Genomic DNA, 21,175 nt, shown 5'->3' on the forward strand with positions numbered 1-21,175 from the left:
GAAGACTAAATAACAAATTTCGTTCAGTTCGGTGGGATATTAAGCCCACAACCTTCAAAATACCGAAAATCGGGAGGTACCGTACTATAAGGGTTATATCAAGATGTGAACCTGTACCCACAAATGTCAGGTGGAAGGTTGTATACCCCCAACGAAAACATAATACCAAATTTCAGACGTTTCGGTGGGATACTTAGGCCACATGTCCTTGAATATGGTTTTGCATATGCTAATTTTATGCAAATATGTCAAAATATGCAACAATTTGTGGGCCTAGTTCGTTTTAGCTTTGTTTCAGAACTAAAAAGTTTTTAAAATTTTTACGACTTTTACACATTTTACCCGTTCCCGTACATAAAAAGTTGTAAAATATTCACTTCTCTTTAAACAAAAGTGGCGTTGAATTACGCTCTCTTTAAATCTTTTTACTCGACAAATTTGAGCGTGTAAAAAGTAGTAGCATGGTTGCCGGCGTCTGATTGGCTAGTACGCCGACTTTGACATTTGTTCCAGTTTTTTTTACGTATTTTCCATATTTCCGTTCCCGAACTATTTCAAATAACTTTTGTGTGAGAACAATTTTTTACAGTTCTCTCTTTTACGAGTTTTACTATTAAAAAGTACGGGAACGAAGCTTTTATTTTGTGATAAAACGAGTTTCTGTCTAATCAGATTTTCTCTACAACCATCCTAACCATATATGCATTTGTATAGGATTCCGCTGTCTAGTCATAACCCTGGTGTACATACCACTGCATCACGGTGGCACCTCGATACCTAAAAAACATTGTTCCACAACATCCCATACGGGACAAGGGAGACTTCTCTCATATCAATGAGTGCACCCCGATTCATATTTAGCTCAATGATATGGGACCTACTGTTTATCGCCAAGTCCGAACGGCGTGTCTTAAGACACCACTTATGGAGAAGTTTTTCAAGGCTGAAATACTCAGGAAATGTCGCCAACATTACTGAGGGGTATTTTGCCACCGCTGAAAAATGTTTGATGTTGCTTGGCCGGGGAATCGAACCCCCGACCTTCTGCGTGCAAGGCGGGCGTGCGTACCATTGCACCACGGTGGCACCCTCGATACCTATAGTTTCGAAAATAGTCAATGATCAATACATTACACACCGGCCTTAGTTACCTATGTGTGTTTGGACACGTATATAACATATCCACCAAAGAGTCAAAAATCGACCAAAATTAAATTAGTCCAACCGTTTTTGGTCATAACAATGCCTTTGGGGTAACTCTTCCTTGGCATGCTGATAATAAAAAACAAAATCATTATCATGATGACGACGACGATGATGATAGTGTTGTTGGTGGTGGTTTGTTATGATGTATTGTGATATGTTTAATAATTGACATGGTCTAGCTGGAAAACCAGCCTGCCAGCTAACTGGCTGCAGCAAGCAGCATAACCCTTTTTCAATATCCGGCCACAAAGGATTCAGTATTAGTTTATAACTCTTTTGCTGAGGATCGTAAAAATCGGAAATCACAATAAAGAAAAAACAAAATGAGTTCAGTATCGCGATTGGAGCGTTTGCGTCGCTGTTTTATATCGCATCAAGTGTTCGAAGCATTGCAACCGTTGTTCTTGATAACCTTCCTTTACGGTTTGACACCATTTCGTGTGGTTAAGAATAACAGAGGTGTTACAACGGTTCGAATGTCCTTTTTCGGTTTCATTAATATCGCCTTATATATTCTACTCTATGGAGCGTGTTATATTGTATCGCTACTGCAAGATGAAACAGTGGTCGGTTATTTTTTTCGCACCAAAATTTCAAATGTTGGAAATACTTTGCAAATATGTAATGGTCTCATCACCGGTGCGGTTATTTACATTTCCGCAGTGACGCAGCGTCAAAAATTGTTACGTGTTTGTGAAATTCTTTATAATTTGGATGAGAATTTTGCCAATATTGGCATTAAAGTGAAATATTCCAGAATTTATCGTTTTTCGATTGTGATGATTGTTTTTAAAACTCTGGTGATTGGTAGTTATTTTGCGGGTGTCTTGCACCTGTTGAAGTCGTTGGGCATTACACCTTCGTTTAGTGTTTGTGTAACATTTTTCCTGCAACATTCGGTGCTGTCGATTGCAATTTGTTTGTTCTGCTTTGTGGCCCGCAGCTTTGAGAGACGTTTGGTGATTGTCAATAAGGTAGGTACAGAAGAAGGTACATTGAATTGTTTAAAACATAAAATAAATTTAAATATAAAATTAAATCATTCTATAAATGCATTGGGAAAGTCTATCATGTCGTGGCTTAGGTCATTAACAGACATTATGGCAGATACTTGAAAACCAATTATGGTTGTTGCGTGATTTTTTGAAACAAAGTTCTTTCGGTTAATATTTAATAAACATAAAACATTTGTTTGAAAACTTTATTGTTGCATGTTATAAAATCCCAAGAGCAAAGTGGTCAAATATCTGTTAATTAATAATGAGGCCATTGACGTTGTTTGTTTAAACAGCTACATAGATGTATGGGATTAAATTGGAAATTCTGAAAAGCTAACCTCAAACATCCCATAAGAAATAACAGGACACTTTATTTATGTTAAAGAGAAATCGATTTGGTCCGAACTTCTAAATTTAAAACAAATTCGGATATGGACCGATATAGGGGTCCACTTCTATAGGTGGTAACTCTCCAACAAAATTTCATTATTTTTCGATAAAGCTGTTCGAAAATAATAATTTTTTATTCATAGGGGCTAGCCCATACTTCCTAAGATAATGATCCAAAAAGCTCACAAAATACTACCGAAACCTAGCACGATAACCCACGAATTCAGTGTTCGTTTTGGCCAAGGCTTTGCACATTGTAAAAGTTTTTTCCTAACTTACATACATCATGTTGTAAGAAGGTCAATATCGGAAAAATCCCTCGGGTATCTCATTCAAAACAGTAATTCAAAAATGTTAAAACTGGCGGTGCCACCACTATCAAAAGAAGTGATTACAATAGATCTATCATTTGGATATCGTAATATTTCACTCCCACTTTAACCAATCAACCATCTTCGAAGACTATATCGGGTCTCTACCACATGGAATATCTGAATCAGCAAACTGATGGTTGAAAAGAAAATCTGAACTGTTGTCATGTACAAAGCAACGATCCTTACTAGTAGGATTCTCTAAACTGCTTGTTATTTCGGCAATTAACTATATTTTTCTGTAAGTTAGTAACCAAAAAATTCGTCGTAGAGTTCTACCGTTAACAACAGTATTGTCAACTTTTATCAGAATTTTTAATTCATAATTTTTCGTTTTAATTTTATCGATATTTTTCTGTAAGTTAGCAACCAAAAAATTCGTTCCGCACAAACCATTTTTTTGTGAAAAATAATATGAAATGATTTTTTTTTTTTCTGAAAATGAAATGTTCTCAAAAAATTATTTCCTGTTGCACGAAGGAATGACCTTTTGCCTATTAATGACTAACATAACTTTTCTTTCATACAAATATTGAAAAAGGTCCCGCACAAATCACTTTTAATTTTTATGATATATGAAATAATGTTACATATAATATAAAATGATATACATATATGTAATAATACGACGATAAAATAGTGAGAAACCAACGGTTGTGTCATAGGGATTATGTCTTGTGCCCCTATTACTTGTTTTCAGTTCAATATCTGCTTATAGTGACATCAAAAAATTTTCAAAAGTTCTGAAAAATAAAAACTTTAAAAGATTTTTGTGCGGAAGCTTTTTATCGAATCACTTTATAATTAAGATTTTATGTAATCTTATGTAGAAACTCATCATGCTATGATACAGGGATATGAGGTTGTAAAAAAGTTATAACCCTAGTATATACCCTCTCTAGCCTAAAGGCAGAGGGTATAAAAACCGGGGTCAAGCATTGCTTAACGCACCCTTACAAAACATCTTACATTCGTCATTCAACCGATTTGGTCCTCGTAATATTTCTTCCAGACTTAGACAAAGTGATATCTAAACTATATAGATCCTATCCTTCGGGTACCTCGCACGCAAAATTTCAAAAAAAATCGTACAAGTGACTTTTGATGACTTAATGACTTTATTCTAACGGGACCATTTTTCAGAGGCAAGTTCATACTACCTAAAACAATGGTCCAAAAGTCTAAAAAAACCCTGCCGGCATTAAATAAGTGACGGATTAGCACATAGACACTCGTAGGGACTACAATGTTTATCATGAGCTTTGGCATTCCGTCCCAGACACTGATTATATGGGTACAGCGCTGGGCGAGAAAATGGATAGCTCAACATTCTGCACGGTAAACGAAGACACTTCTACAGTCGCCAGACATCACCATTTGGCACCCGGTCTGATAAATGACGTGTCCTGACGCTGCCATCGTCTAAGTTAACAGGCCACCCGATTTCACAATCTCTGACCGACGTACTTTAACTGGCAAGGGTTTAGAGAATTTACTAATTACCACTTCAGAGAACTGCCCAATGCACACATCTGCCGCCACATATCTACTTGTGGAATACCCGAAATTAGAACAAAGTTCTCAGCAGAGGCGATGTTACTAGCTAATGGGGTGATAAGCTTCGTTGTACGTACCCTAAAGACCGAAGAGTTAGGAAATCTACTCTTGAATTTAACAGGCTACTAGGTGAGTACAAACGGAAAAGGTGGTTAGACTACTTTTAGCAATGAAACATTTGTACAGGATTGAACGCCGTGACAGTGACAGATCCGAAATGGTGCGAATGTTATTTTAACCGGCAATTTACCGAGCACCCCCAAGAATAACAGGTCGAAAAAGAGTGTGCTACCGCGTATAAGATCCTATTCAGTAGAGCAGTTGCCACCACAACTTACTAAGAGGGATGTTGGAAATGTCATCCGAAACCACGTGGAATCTCAATGGTAATGCTTAAGCTGAACTGAAATTGAAAAGTGTTATAAATTGTCGTTAGCCATCCATATTGTACCAGAAACCTGGAAAGTTGTAAGAGTGGTCCCGCTAATGAAACCAGGAAAGGAAGTCAGAAGAGACAAATTGAACACGCCGATTCCCTTCCTGTCGGCAGTAGCGAAGATCGTAGAGGCACTACTCGTCTCCATGATGAGATGTAGTTTCCCAGTTGCCCAACATAAGTATGGATTCTGGAAAATGCAGATTATACTCCATAGCCACTGTAGTATGTCACCACCACATTATAGCTGTGTTCCAGAACTAAAAAGTTTTTACAATTTTTACGACTTTTACACATTTTACTCGAAAAAGCGTTCCCGTACACAAAAAAGTTGTAAAATGTTCACTTCTCTTTAAATAAAAATGGCGCTGAATGACGCTCTCTTTAAAAACTTTTTACACGACAAATTTGGGCGAGTAAAAAAATAGTAACATGGTTGCCGGCGTCTGATTGGCTGATACGCCGACTTTGACATTTGTTCCAGTTTTTTTGACGTATTTTCCTTTTTTCCGTTCCCGAACTTTTTGAAGAAACTTTTTTGTGACAACAATTTTTCTCTCTTTCTCTCTTTTACGAGTTTTACTATTAAAAAGTACGGGAACGAAGCTTATGTTGCCATACATTTAGATGTTCGATATTTTGTTTTATGAGTTGGTCAAGCGCTACAGCGAGTTCATTGTTTTCATGCTTTGTTTCTTTGTTTCGCAGCGGCACAGAGAGTTCTTTGCTTTAATGTTCACTCATATGTAGGGCAATGGTTTAGAGTTCCAATTCGAATTCAATACTATTGTAATGAGTCAGAAGTTGGCCAATGGGAATGAAGAATATCCCAATACTAAATTTAAATTGAGTAAAGTTCTAAAATATGAATGCAAGACTCAAATGTATGACAACCCCTTAGAAAATCGAGTCTTCGAAGACATATTCGTGCACGATTCGTTAACGAAATTTCCGAAATTGTCATGAACGACAAGTTGAATGACAATGTCTTGCAGTGTGTCTTGGCAAAGAACCCAAGAAATTTTTCAAAAAAGCGAACTTTTAAATTTATTACCACTTTTATGACGAATAGGTGACAATTTGCAAGACATTGTCTTGCAATGTGTCGTGCAAAACAAAAAAACGATACCAATTCAAAACTGTATGAAAGCAGCATGCTATGCAATATTAATAGAAAATTAAAACTAATTTTTTTTTGTTATTTTCAATTCGGTTCTTGCCTTCAAATAAGCTATTGAATATACATATTAAACGTGTGTTTATATAAATAAAAGTGAATAAATATACAGATTATAAAAGAACGTAAGTAAAACTAAATAATATTTACAACATTTCATTATGTCATCCAAAAGATCTTTGCGGTGAGAAATTTCTCGAAAAAGTCGGGATTATTTGAAAAGACTTCGAGGAAAACAATTTAATCAAAAAGTGTAGTGTATTTACACAAGAGAAACTTCTCTGTTTCAAATCCAAATGCTTAATGTTCTTTATTTCAAATTAACCCAGTGGGAAAATTGGGAACATATTACATTGAAAATATATTTTTTTATGAATTATAACCAATACGTTACATAACGTATCCGCAAGAATCGAGAAAAGAATTATATTGGACAAGAAGTAAAATTATTAAATACATTATAGAAGACATATTCTAAAAGTTATCCTAAAGAATCGAGCGAGTAATTCTAATTGACAAAAAATCCATGTTAATTACCTATTACATTCCTAAAGGATACGACAAGGGAATGCAGTGTTTCAGTTTTTTTCGACTGCTTTTTTATTTTGTAGTCCCGTTATCTGCCAATGCCATTGCATGTCACAACAAAAATTTTTCAGTTTTGTTTTTGTCGTGTTGCAGTGAAGACGTAACTTTATAAAATTTATTTAAATACTTTAAGGAAGATTATTGCAAACAAGAAAAAACTTTGAGAAGTTGACTGAATTGAAAGAGAACTGAAATTTTGCAGACGAAAGTCGTATTATTTTAAATTATTTAACTGTTATTATTTAATAATATATAATAATAAATTAATTTTTAATTTTGTTCTGTTTTCATTATAGGTTTTTAAATAAATAACAATTAATGAAAAGAAATTGTGTCTAATTTTAATATCGGGGGAACAGATTATTAAAAAATGTACATACATAAATAATACGATGCATTCTAATATATAAATAATTTTAGATATTCCTATTGAACTATAAAAGAATATATTGTAATCCATAGATTACACTATGCTTTCTATGGATACCATCAAGGAATATATTATTTTCCTAGGACATGTACCGTGTTACGAATAATGTATTCAGTAATCAATAAAACACAGTGGTTCTGTATTACCCGTTCGATTCCCATTGATTACATTTTCCCACTGGGTTGTAACTGCATACAGTAATTAAAAGAAGAAGAAGATCACATACAGCACATTAGGATGGCACGTACTGAAATATGTATTAGGACAATAATAATGTTGAAGTTTTGCCAGTTTACAATTTGTACGGAAGAAAAGTTAAAGGAGGTCGAAAATCATTTGCAGACAGAAAAAAATTAGAAGTGGTAAGTATTAATTTTAAACTTAGTATAAGCGTTTCCGGATAAAAATACTTATTATATTTTACAGATCGGTGTCATGAGGAAAATTCTACAATATTCAATTAAAAATATTGATAAAGTTCTGGGAAAAGAAATTATAATGGCATATAATGTTGATGGAATAAAAAACAAGAAACCTTTAAAACAATATGGAAATTTTTTATGCAGCGTCTATGGTAAATACATAATATTATGGGCTTAATAACAGAATTTATGCATTACTAATTCTTCTTATTACTGTTTTTTTCTTTACAGGTGCTGTTAAAAGTGAAGGACTCACATACGAAGACTATTTATGTCAACTTAGAAACTCATTAAAACGAATTAAAAACACTATTAACAAAACAAATTCTAGAAAAACATTAACCGAAAACAAAAATTGAAAAATATTTCCAATTTTATAATTATTACTATTTGTTTTAATTTTTATTATAACTATGTTACCATTTTAATTATTATTAATTATACACTCTTTGAAAAATACAATGTTTGAATTTACTTTATTTACTTTAATTATATATGCATTAATATATATTCAAAAAATTTTTTTCTTTTCTTTGTAAATGGGGTTATTGGAGGAACTGCGGTTATTTATCACTGAAGAGAAAATAGATGGCATTGTAAGGCATTATGTCGTCAACGACTCATTGCATGACAGTGTCTTTAAATCTGTCGTCAACTACTTATTGCAAGACAGTGTCTTTAAAACTGTCGTCAACGACTTATTGCAAGACAGTGTCATGTAAATTGTCACCGACGACAACTTCGCTTACCCTGTCGCCCAAGTTGTCGTGCATGAATAGGCGGACACTTGTATGAAAATGTCGTCAACAATCCCAAAGGGCTGTCTGCAAAGAGTCGTGAACGAATTGGGTATGTCGTGCACGATTCATCAATGTTGTCTCGAAGACACTTTCTATTGGGATAATAAGTCGTTGACGACAGTTTTAAAGACACTGTCTTGCAATAAGTCGTTGACGACAGATTTAAAGACACTGTCATGCAATGAGTCGTTGACGACATAATGCCTTACAATGCCATCTATTTTCTCTTCAGTGATAAATAACCGCAGTTCCTCCAATAACCCCATTTACAAAGAAAAGAAAAAAATTTTTTGAATATATATTAATGCATATATAATTAAAGTAAATAAAGTAAATTCAAACATTGTATTTTTCAAAGAGTGTATAATTAATAATAATTAAAATGGTAACATAGTTATAATAAAAATTAAAACAAATAGTAATAATTATAAAATTGGAAATATTTTTCAATTTTTGTTTTCGGTTAATGTTTTTCTAGAATTTGTTTTGTTAATAGTGTTTTTAATTCGTTTTAATGAGTTTCTAAGTTGACATAAATAGTCTTCGTATGTGAGTCCTTCACTTTTAACAGCACCTGTAAAGAAAAAAACAGTAATAAGAAGAATTAGTAATGCATAAATTCTGTTATTAAGCCCATAATATTATGTATTTACCATAGACGCTGCATAAAAAATTTCCATATTGTTTTAAAGGTTTCTTGTTTTTTATTCCATCAACATTATATGCCATTATAATTTCTTTTCCCAGAACTTTATCAATATTTTTAATTGAATATTGTAGAATTTTCCTCATGACACCGATCTGTAAAATATAATAAGTATTTTTATCCGGAAACGCTTATACTAAGTTTAAAATTAATACTTACCACTTCTAATTTTTTTCTGTCTGCAAATGATTTTCGACCTCCTTTAACTTTTCTTCCGTACAAATTGTAAACTGGCAAAACTTCAACATTATTATTGTCCTAATACATATTTCAGTACGTGCCATCCTAATGTGCTGTATGTGATCTTCTTCTTCTTTTAATTACTGTATGCAGTTACAACCCAGTGGGAAAATGTAATCAATGGGAATCGAACGGGTAATACAGAACCACTGTGTTTTATTGATTACTGAATACATTATTCGTAACACGGTACATGTCCTAGGAAAATAATATATTCCTTGATGGTATCCATAGAAAGCATAGTGTAATCTATGGATTACAATATATTCTTTTATAGTTCAATAGGAATATCTAAAATTATTTATATATTAGAATGCATCGTATTATTTATGTATGTACATTTTTTAATAATCTGTTCCCCCGATATTAAAATTAGACACAATTTCTTTTCATTAATTGTTATTTATTTAAAAACCTATAATGAAAACAGAACAAAATTAAAAATTAATTTATTATTATATATTATTAAATAATAACAGTTAAATAATTTAAAATAATACGACTTTCGTCTGCAAAATTTCAGTTCTCTTTCAATTCAGTCAACTTCTCAAAGTTTTTTCTTGTTTGCAATAATCTTCCTTAAAGTATTTAAATAAATTTTATAAAGTTACGTCTTCACTGCAACACGACAAAAACAAAACTGAAAAATTTTTGTTGTGACATGCAATGGCATTGGCAGATAACGGGACTACAAAATAAAAAAGCAGTCGAAAAAAACTGAAACACTGCATTCCCTTGTCGTATCCTTTAGGAATGTAATAGGTAATTAACATGGATTTTTTGTCAATTAGAATTACTCGCTCGATTCTTTAGGATAACTTTTAGAATATGTCTTCTATAATGTATTTAATAATTTTACTTCTTGTCCAATATAATTCTTTTCTCGATTCTTGCGGATACGTTATGTAACGTATTGGTTATAATTCATAAAAAAATATATTTTCAATGTAATATGTTCCCAATTTTCCCACTGGGTTAATTTGAAATAAAGAACATTAAGCATTTGGATTTGAAACAGAGAAGTTTCTCTTGTGTAAATACACTACACTTTTTGATTAAATTGTTTTCCTCGAAGTCTTTTCAAATAATCCCGACTTTTTCGAGAAATTTCTCACCGCAAAGATCTTTTGGATGACATAATGAAATGTTGTAAATATTATTTAGTTTTACTTACGTTCTTTTATAATCTGTATATTTATTCACTTTTATTTATTCACTTTTATTTATATATTCAATAGCTTATTTGAAGGCAAGAACCGAATTGAAAATAACAAAAAAAAATTAGTTTTAATTTTCTATTAATATTGCATAGCATGCTGCTTTCATACAGTTTTGAATTGGTATCGTTTTTTTGTTTTGCACGACACATTGCAAGACAATGTCTTGCAAATTGTCACCTATTCGTCATAAAAGTGGTAATAAATTTAAAAGTTCGCTTCTTTGAAAAATTTCTTGGGTTCTTTGCCAAGACACACTGCAAGACATTGTCATTCAACTTGTCGTTCATGACAATTTCGGAAATTTCGTTAACGAATCGTGCACGAATATGTCTTCGAAGACTCGATTTTCTAAGGGGATGTGGAATATTACATACACACATACATGTGTAATTGAATCGATATTGAACTCTTTTCCTATTGGTTTGGAGTTACTTAACCCTTTGTGGCCCGATGTTGCCTGTGGGCAATTTTGCATGTTTGTGTATGCGTATTTCCCACACCGTTTGAGATATTTATATATACTAAGTGAGTGTCGTTAGGTTGATTTAAGAAGAATAACAAATTGAAATTATTTTCAAATAAGTAGCGGGATTGGCGAAGTTATGCTTGTTTAAGTATAAGTAGTCGATTACAAATTTGGACATGAAATATTTTATTGATTTTATAAAATGTCGTTAAATGTAAAACGAATTGAATAATTGCAGCCAACATTTTTGAGAAATCTTATTGAGATGTTGATCTAACAAAATAAAAAACAAACATACAAAATACAGTTCCAATCAGTAGTTATACATTTTTGAAATTTGGAAGTTGCCTGTGGGCAACATTTGTGGTAATAAAATTGTTACAGTAGTGGAAGTCGAAAATGTTGGTTAGTGGTATTCAATAAAATACAAAGGGTCACTTAGACATTCGGACTTGTGAAAAATGTTGTATTTACAAGTAAAAAAGTATCAGTCAGCTTTGCTGACAGAGATATACCCTCAGCCTGTGTATATTGAAACAATTAGGGGGTTTTAAAAATTGTGGATGTATGAACCGACAAAAATGTTGATTAGTATTAAAGATCAAAAGTTTTGCGGAGGAGATACTTAATGGATCGACATTGATCATAATGGAAGCGGATCTCCAGCCACTACATATGGTACCATAGGGGATTTTTACACCCTTCGGGCTGTTAGCTCAAGAACTATGGACTTGCCCCGTCGTAATTGAGGTAGCGAATGCAAGTCTCTTCAACAAAAATCAACGGTCTTAAAGTGAATTTATCCGAAATTTTGTGTGGGAGGTACCAGCTGGAGTGGACAAATATAGTCCATATTTGAACCTGATCTATATCTGGTAGATATATTAGGATGTGTAACGTATGGACCAATTCGGCCACTCCCTTCAAGAGTTACCGTACGAACAATTTTTCCGATTTTTTTTTTAATTTTTGTGGGAGAGGTACCTGAAGGTGTAGACCGATATGGCTTATCTTCGATCTTAATTTATGTTTGGACAAAATATTACTAAGGCCAAATTTTGGATCGAATCGGCAGATCCGTTCGAGAGTTATCTTGCGCTGCATCCACCTCACACGGTGTCATAGGGTTATTTTGCAACTTTGGGGTTATTTTCTCAGGAAGTGTGGACTTGCACCTGATGAAACTTGTACCGTCGTATAGGAGGCAGTGAATACAAGCTGCTAAAACAAAAATCAAAGCGATTCGAGAGCAGATCCTAAACTGAACTTATCCCAAATATTGTGTGGGAGGTACCGGAAGGAGTGGACCGATATGACCCATCTTCGAACTTAAACTAAGTTTGGGCAAAATATTACGAAAGCCAAAATTTGCTCCAGCCAGCAGGACAGACAGACAGACAGACGGACGGACATTGCTCAATCGACTCCAAATTGTCAGAAACACATTTCGTCCAAACATACTTGGGGTCTAAAACCATTATTTCGATGAGGCACATTTTCATCGTATCAAAGTGTATATACCCTCCTTAGCCTAAAGGCTGAGGGTATAATAATATTATTCGAAGATTGAACTTGAATTAAGAAGAGATGGACACATTTTTTAGTGAATATACATATTACATATTAGGAATTTGTAAGATATCAAGCGAATATCTGTTCGAATATCGATGATGATATTTTAATATATTGGATGAAGGCCAATATTATCAGGTTTAGCGTCTGCATACAAAATAGAAAATATTTGTCAAACGCTTCACTCTGAAAAATGTCAATATGAGCACTTCAAGTTATATGAACAAGTAATATAATGAGGATTTTTGCTAGGCTCCGGTACTTCCTCCCAATATTTCAAAAATTACACTAAAATTGTGTGCACGATATCTCTTGAACGGGGCAACCAATTTGGTTTAAACTTTGGATCTCCTAAAATGTTGTCCAAATTTAGTTTAACTTTTAAAATGGCCCATATCGGCCCTCTTCTTAGGGTACCTCCCCCATAAAAGTTCAACATTTGTGTCTAAGTGGATCTGTTCGAAGATCCTTTGGAAATGTATGAGGTCATGATTAAAGCGAGATTATGTTTTCCGTGGACATGTCCTTGCTTCCAAAAGTTATACGATGACCCACTGAAATGACTAGTGGGCGCGATATCTATGGAAAAGATATGACTCCCAAAATGGACCAAGTCGGTCCTTTCCTTCAAGTACCTCCACATTTTTGTAGATCACTACCTTTACTGGGTGTTAGTCCCACGGGGAGGTAAGTATCCACTTACGATGGACCAAGATAAGGTATGGGTTTTGTCATGTCCGTACCGCCTACGTCACCCACCAGTCGTTACATTTATACCCTACACCACTATGTGGGGAGGGTATTATAAGTTGGTTTTGGTCAAAAAGTTTGTAACGCATCGAAATAATGGTCGTAGACCCATACTTATATATACCAAAATGAATGTCTCGACGAGCTGAGTCGATCTGGCTATGTATGTCCGTCTGTCCGTCCGTCCGTCTGTCCATCTAAACCTTGTAATCACTCTACAGGTCGCAATTTTGATCGGATCGTCACGAAATTTTGGATGTTGATGGGGGTCCCGGAGGGGAAGAAGCCTATTGATTTTGGCGATGGTCGGATAATATTTAGGGGTCAGAATGGGCAAAATTATGTGGATAAAAAGACAAAGTTTTTTCCAAAGCGAATATCTCAGCTTCTGTACGGGGAATACCAAAAGCAAAGCCTGACTATGAAAGTAGAAGATTCCATCTTTATAATGATGCACACTACGTCGGCATAGGTTACCAAATAACGGAGATATCGCAATAGTCGGTTATCAATTTTTTGGAAATCACGAAATTTTGGGTCCTACAGGGGAAGAAGCCTATTGATTTTGGTTATGGTCGGATAATATTCAGGGGTCGGAATGGGCAAAAAACTTATTTGGAGAAAAAGTCAACATTTTATTTCAAAGCGAATATCTTCGCTTCTATAAGGGGTATATCAAAAGCAAAACCTGCTAATGAAAGTAGAAAATATCACCTTTGCAACGATGCACGATGGGGCCGTTGACAGGTTTTTGAGGCAAAAAATCACAGAGGCAAGCTAGACCTTCAAAATTTCGTGCAGATGTTTATAATCGGCCTAGAAACTAATCTGCCAAATTTGGTTCATATCGGTTCATATATAGATATAGCTGCCATATATATGTTCGCCCGATTTCAAGAAATTGATGGACCAAACACGCAAATTCTGTCCAATTATGATGAAATCTGGAAAATATGGCGGAATTCGGACTGGAAATAAGTTTGCTACATTATTTTGAAATCGGTTCAGATCTGGATATAGCTCCCATATATATTTTCGTCCGATTTGAGATATTTGGTGTAACAACAACGCAATTTCTGTCCAATTTTAATGAAATTTGAAACGTGTGACGGAATTAGGTCTAGGAAAAAAGTATGCCAAATTATATCGAAATCGGTTCAGATTTGGATATAGTTCCCATATATATTTCTACCTGAGTTTAGGTATTTCGTGCAGCAATCACGCTATATATGTCCAATTGTGATAAAATTTAAAGTGTCTTACGGAATTTGGTCAAAAAACATTATTGAGACATCATATTGAAATCGGTTCAGATTTGGATATATCGTTCATAAATGCATATGCTTCCTCCTATTTTAAATATAAACTTTGATTTGTTTTAAATTACATATTGCATGCCATACGCAATCTAGAAACACGTCTGCAAATTTGGGTTCAGATCGGTTCAGATATATGTATAGATCCTATATACATATTTCATTTTAGTACTTCTGGATAGATTGTATCATATGGAACCTAAAAAAGATTATCTAAGTTTGAGCAAGATTGGCTTACCTTTAAGTATAGAAACTATCTGATGGTAATGGCGCTATAAAATAATAAATATACTGGCATTTGCTATATTACGCATAAATATTAAGATTAAATATATTTAGTAACTTTCTTTTAATAACAAAAAATTAGATACATTTCATAAGACATTATTTTAAAAAGTGCTGCCGAGGTTCGAACGAATCATCTGTAGTTAATTATCCTAAGTAGATAAAAGTTTGTCAATATCGAGATATTATAATCAAACGTTTCTTAATACACTCTTACCTCAAAGCTTTCATTTTGTTCAACTCCTAATTCGAAATTAAATTGAAATGAGTCATGTTCGTCCTCTTCAGAATCTGAAATATTTCTATTTATAGCCGCAATTGACGTGCTTGTTTGTTGCCACTCAGGGATTTCAGGATTGTTTAGAAGTAAAATAACTTCTCGAGGAAGCTGCAAACTTCTCCTTTTTGTAAGACAATTTTTAAGATATGTTGTTGATAATAAGGGGTCTGAAGAATCTAGAGCCCTGTTGAAGACACCCATTATATTATGCTCCCTTGAATCCTTTCGTGCATGTTCAATGCGGTCTATTTTACCAGCACATCCCAGAGGTACAACTGATGCTTGCAATATGTGAGGGGAATGTGCTAATATTTTATGCAAAGTCGCTGACATTGGATACCATTCGTAATTTTGAAAATATATTTCAGCGGTTTTATAGCAAAAATTTTTTAAGTGTTCAACATTAATTTCGAATTCGCAGTTAATTGTGATCAGAATTATATATAAATGCTTTATAAATCCGTATTAATGCGTGTTATAGAAGAGAACATTCCACATTCGCAAATGCCTTTCGTGCTGTATTGCCGTCGTTCGTAGAACCACTTCCATTATTTTTCGGCTTATGAACATGGAGTCCCATTTGTTTCCAAAATTGTTTTTGAAATTCGCCTTTTCTCTTTGCCATCAATTGTTTTTCCTCTGCGTTTCGAATTTGCCACTTTTTAACGTCTAGTTTATATGATAGATTGAGGATGAACTCAAAACATCGAGTCCAAGCATGCAAAGTTCAAATCTTTTACTGTCAGAAATTCTTTTGGCGTTCCACCACATATTGTACACGCTTGACTACTTTTCGTTTCTGTTAGTACATTCAGCACTTTTCCATCTATTAAAGTCATAATCAAATCAAACTTTACAGTGATCTTCTTACCGTTTTTCATATTATATTCTAATGCCTTAAGATTTGATATTTGCTCATGCAGATTTCTTTACAAACTCAAACAATTTCATTAGTTGAGCCTGTTACTTTTAATGGTATAACTGATGTCACAAAGAGCGAGCTATCTAAACTTTCTGGCGTATTACTATTGAAAATTTGTTTAAAAGAACTCTGTCCTGTGGAACCGTCAAAGCCATAACTTAGAACCAATTTAACTTCGTTGACCTCATCCATCCGCTCCAAAACCTCTTCCTCGAAAGACAAAATTCTCCTTGCAGTGTAATTAATCAAACTTTGCAGTGGAACCTGTGCCGATGAATCCGTAACCGTTAAACCATCGGGTCGGCATTGTAACATAATTTTTTGAATTTTTTTATAACTGGGAAAAATATTACATTTTCTTGATTTATTCATTTCTCTTATGTTCTTGTATTGTTGCCTTGTCAAATTATTCTCTATTAAGAAGCTTAAAGCTTCTTCAGGGGATAGCGGCAATAAAATTTTCTCTGTCGATTTGTTTTCTCATTTTAGTTGGTTGATACCGAACTTCCTTAAGAACATAGTTTAAATTTTCTTCTTTTGTCAAATTGGCCGAAACAGAGGCGGCATGAATCAAGAACTTGGTATTGTTGCCGTGTTCATAGGACACTTCCGAAGCAATTTTCTTTTTTGACGCTCACTTCCTTCATTATAATCCACGTTAGGGCGCCCTCTCTTCTTTTTATCATTGCCTTGTTCTAGCGTAAATACTGTGTCGCTAGCTAACCATAAGCTTTCAAATTGTAATATACGACTTTTTGACCTGCAATTTTTTATCCATTTTTGGTTAAGGCGTGCACAAATATTATAAATTTGCTTTTTAACTTCCGTCATGAAGTTGTCTTTGACACCTCGATTAAATTTTGCAGAAATCCATTCTATAAGGTGTTTAGGTTTTCGCTGATTTTCCAACCAAAAATTAAAAATATCCAAATTTTTAAGTTTTACGAAATCTGGAAGTGGATAATTTTTTTATTCGCAAGTATACGCAAACATTATTTTCAAAATCTGTTAGCCGATATTGTCACCTTTCACCAGATACATATTTTTACGAGAAAGCACCCTGAAGTCGAAAGTTATACTCCAAAGAACACATGGACGATACCACAGACTACATCAAAAACCATCACTTACTGACACAACAAACTATTGACCACATCTAATATTACATTTACACTTTTAATCATAATCTTAATTTACATACCATTACCTGTATTTTCCATTTTTAAAAAATAGATAATATCAACAGATCAGGTTTTGGCGCCAAAATACTTAAATTGTTTAATTACGACCGAATGTCAGAAATAAACGGAATGATAATTATGACATCTTTAAACAGCTTGGCATGTCGCCGTAGGTTGTTGCCAGATTGTAAATTTTTAGTTTGGAGGTTTGAAAGTGTTAAGAATATAATTCCGTTATTATTTGATTTCAATCGCTGACTTGAAAAAATGACTTTTTGCCTCAAAAACCTGCCATCGTGCGATGTAACGTAGGTTGTCAAGCAGCGAAGTTATCGCAATAGCCGCCAATAGGACACAACTTTTCATTTTTGCGATTTCAGTAATAATGACGAATATCACAGCTTTGGTTCGGGACATTCCAAAAGCAAAGTATGACAATGAAAGTAAAAAATCCCATCTTTACAATGATGTAAAGCAGGTTGGCGTATGTATAGATATCGGAGATATCGCAATAGTTGGTAATACATCCCATTTTTTAATTTTTTTATAATCACTCTACACGTCGCAATTTTGATTGGATCTTCACGAAATTTTGGGTGTTAATGGGGGTCCCACAGAGGAAAAAACCTTTTGATTTTTGATAATGGTCGGTGAAAAACCTATTTGGTGAAAAGGCCAACGTTTTATTTCAAAGCAAATAGGCTAATAGGTATATCGCAAGCAAAACCTGGCAAGGAAAGTAGAAAATATCACCTTTACAACGAAGTGAAGTAGGTTGTCATAGGTGGTCAAACAACAGAGATATCGCAATAGTCGGTAATGTATCCCTTTTTCCATTTTTTGTGCAATCACAGTACGACATTTTGATCGGGTCCCCGCAAAATTTTGGGGGTTGATGGGGGTCTAACAGAGAAAGAAGCCTATTGATGGTTGGAGTACATCCCACTTTTCCAATTTTTTTAATTTGGGTTGTTCTGACGATGCACTTAAATGCGTTTCAACAAAATGGACTTGTGTTAATGAAGACATTCAGAGCAAAGGCGCTAAGCTATCCCAATTTGAATATTTTGAATTTTACCAGTCAAAAGCTTATGAACAAAGGTATTGCTGTAGGGTATCACATAGTCGGCCCCGACCCGACTATAGCCTTGGCGCACTTGTTTTTTTATTAATTTCTAATATGGAAAATGAAATCTTTTTTCAACGGGGCATTTCCATGTTTTTCCAATACATACTCGTATATGACCAATAGTTTTCAACGATTTAGAAAATAATTTAAATTGTGTATGAAAAGACATATATGTAGCTTCAAATTTCATTAAATCTCTCTACAATTAACTTTTTCTGCTCAAAGGAATAGTTTCATTAATTTGCTATTATTGAACGAAAGATTTTGTGGCCTTGATAAACTCTTTTATTGAATTACGTTACTTGCTACGTTTAGTCGAGTACATAACTCCGCTGTATCAGGAAGTCAATGTTTATTTTTTGGATCGTACAAGCGTACATCCAGCTCGCTCGAAGTCTATCAACTTGAATTTTGTGACTCGTGTCTTGTATCATGGCAGTCGAATCCAAAGTGTTTATAACCTTTTTATCCATATGGCTAGGGGTATAAAAAATCTGTATAATTTATCGGCTAAAGAAAAAAATGTAGAAGTTGCGATTGCTTTCTAATGAAATCAAAAGCTGTATTAATTTTTCAGTTTAAGCATTAATTCCTTCGCCATTTCTTCCGGTTTTAAAAAACAAATGACATATCCCCAATGTATTAATATTGCATATTATTATGATAGCCGGATGTGGACAAACCATTTGTGGCAACTTTAATTGTCACAGACATGAATGGGAGACAATAACAAGTAGTCAAATAGTCAAAACAGCTGGCATGCAGACAATGCCACAGGCGACGTAACAGATCATCATCCACGCAAGAAATGTTCGAATATGTGTTATTAAATATTTATCCTGGGTATTAAACAATTAAGTGAAACACAATAAACACATCCTTCATTGTCACAGTGGCAGTCAAGAACTCTGACACCCTGCTGCCCTCCCTTTAATTAAAACTAACTGGTAATAACGGAAGCAACAGGTCCCATTAATTTCGTTTCAGTTGTGGCATGTAAATTTCTTTTTCTCAGCCGCTATTCAATTTAGTCACTTGCTTAACCTCAGCCATAATGGTGGACACCGAAGAAGTTGTAGAACGAATTCCGTTAGAAAATCCATTTAAAAATCGTTTGCGTCGTTTATTCTCGGCGAGTCAAATTTATGAATGCATACAACCGCTGATGTTTTTGTTGTATTGCCATGGTCTCAGTCCCTTCTACATAGCCAATGACAATAAAGGCCGGAAGGAGTTGAAAGAATCCATTTGGGGTTACATCAATGTTGGTGCCCACATTTTGGTTTATGCTTCGTGCTACATCTTGACTCTGATGAACGATCATGAAACTGTGGCTGGACATTTCTTTCACACGGATATTTCATTGTTTGGAGATTTTATGCAGATACTTAGTGGCTTTTTGGGTGTAACGGTTATCTATTTATCGGCCATACTTCCGAAACAATATGTCCAAAATAGTTTGTCAATTATCCAGTATATTGATAATGAGTTACGTGAATTGGGTGTACGGATACGCTATTCGAAAATATTACGCCTGAATTATGTGTTCCTGACTTCGATGATCTTTGCAAACCTTTGCTATTCGGCGGGGTGTATTTTCATCTTGAGATCGGGTGACCGTACACCATCGTTTTCGTTACATGTCACCTTTGTGCTGCAGCATACCGTGGTCTTGTATGTTGTTACGGTGTTTGCCTGTTTCACCCGAATGCTGGACATGCGTTTTCACATGATGCAGAAGGTAAGTTTGGGATGTGTAATTAGATGAAAATTACATTTCAATAGCAATTGGAATGCACCAAATCTGGTGAAATCAATCAAAACTGCTATGAAGTAGAACGTAAAAAAAATATTTCCCAAAGAGTGGGTCAAAAATCTTCATGGCACAAGTTACCTGGGTTCAAATAACTTGATGTTGTATATTTTACTCGCTGAGATGCCAAAATTACCACCTTCAAAATTTGACTGAAAGCTTAGATATTATTCAAATCGGATGGTAGGATATTGTAAGAAGCATTTATACCAAAGGAATACTCAAATCGAAGTGTGCTATGTGCCCACTTGTATCGGAAGAGGTGACAAAAATATTCCTAAAAAATATGCTTAGGGTGTCTATTATATAGTCCAGTATTGAGATATATAATATAAAGTTCATAGCATAATATAAAGTTCATGATTCGGCCATAACCAAAGAATAGTCATGAAGTCTGCCAACGAGAAGTAAATGGCTTATGTGGTAATGATATCACTTCATGACGAACCATTAGAACAGCGGCAGCTTTAAGGAAAATGCATGGAACTTGATCTGATGTTTATAGTTAATGTGGCTATCATCCATTTTAGTTGGTTACCGTAGGATTTGTTCGGCCTTTTGGAACATTAAATCAGCAAATATGGGCCACAATAACTACATTTCGTGAAAAAATTCACGACCATTATCGAACAGTTCTTAAACTTTGCTTAATCAAAATTTTTTAAACTTTATCAGAACAGTTGTCGAAGTAAGAATAGAAGTCCACACTTATTTATTTATTTGCTTCCAGAATTTTGAATATTATGATTTTTAATCTCGTCTTCCGTTCTGAGTGTACCACCATGCGGCGCGTGTTTATATGCCTTTTTAGTGGGTTTTAAGTATGCCGATATCGTGTTATAGCAGTTACAGCTCATGGTTCATTCGACGCCTGTAGATCTTTCGAAAGGTTTTTATACCCTCAGCATTTATTCTAACGA

At 34.3% G+C, this 21,175-nt stretch overlaps 3 protein-coding genes across 3 annotated transcripts in view; 2 read left to right on the plus strand and 1 right to left on the minus strand.

The window, feature by feature from the left end:
- LOC141395489 (uncharacterized) overlaps positions 1-21,175 on the minus strand; it is a 153,275-nt gene that overhangs the window by 118,454 nt on the left and 13,646 nt on the right. The window lies entirely within an intron of this gene.
- LOC141392569 (putative gustatory receptor 28b) lies at positions 1,530-8,297 on the plus strand. The gene is made up of 2 exons (XM_073965502.1): positions 1,530-2,180; positions 8,130-8,297. Exons 1-2 carry the CDS (start codon positions 1,530-1,532, stop codon positions 8,295-8,297), a joined length of 819 nt encoding a protein of 272 aa, XP_073821603.1.
- Positions 19,493-21,175, plus strand: part of LOC141395484 (putative gustatory receptor 28b) — a 49,844-nt gene continuing 48,161 nt past the window's right edge. The window contains exon 1 of the mRNA XM_073971458.1: positions 19,493-20,183. Coding sequence (XP_073827559.1) covers positions 19,497-20,183 — 687 coding nt within the window. The 5' untranslated portion in view covers positions 19,493-19,496. The remainder of the gene's footprint in view (positions 20,184-21,175) is intronic.

The sequence above is a fragment of the Musca autumnalis genome, unplaced genomic scaffold, assembly GCF_047663935.1.
Source record: "Musca autumnalis isolate F117 unplaced genomic scaffold, ASM4766393v1 scaffold_2, whole genome shotgun sequence".
Taxonomy (NCBI): Eukaryota; Metazoa; Arthropoda; class Insecta; order Diptera; family Muscidae; genus Musca; species Musca autumnalis.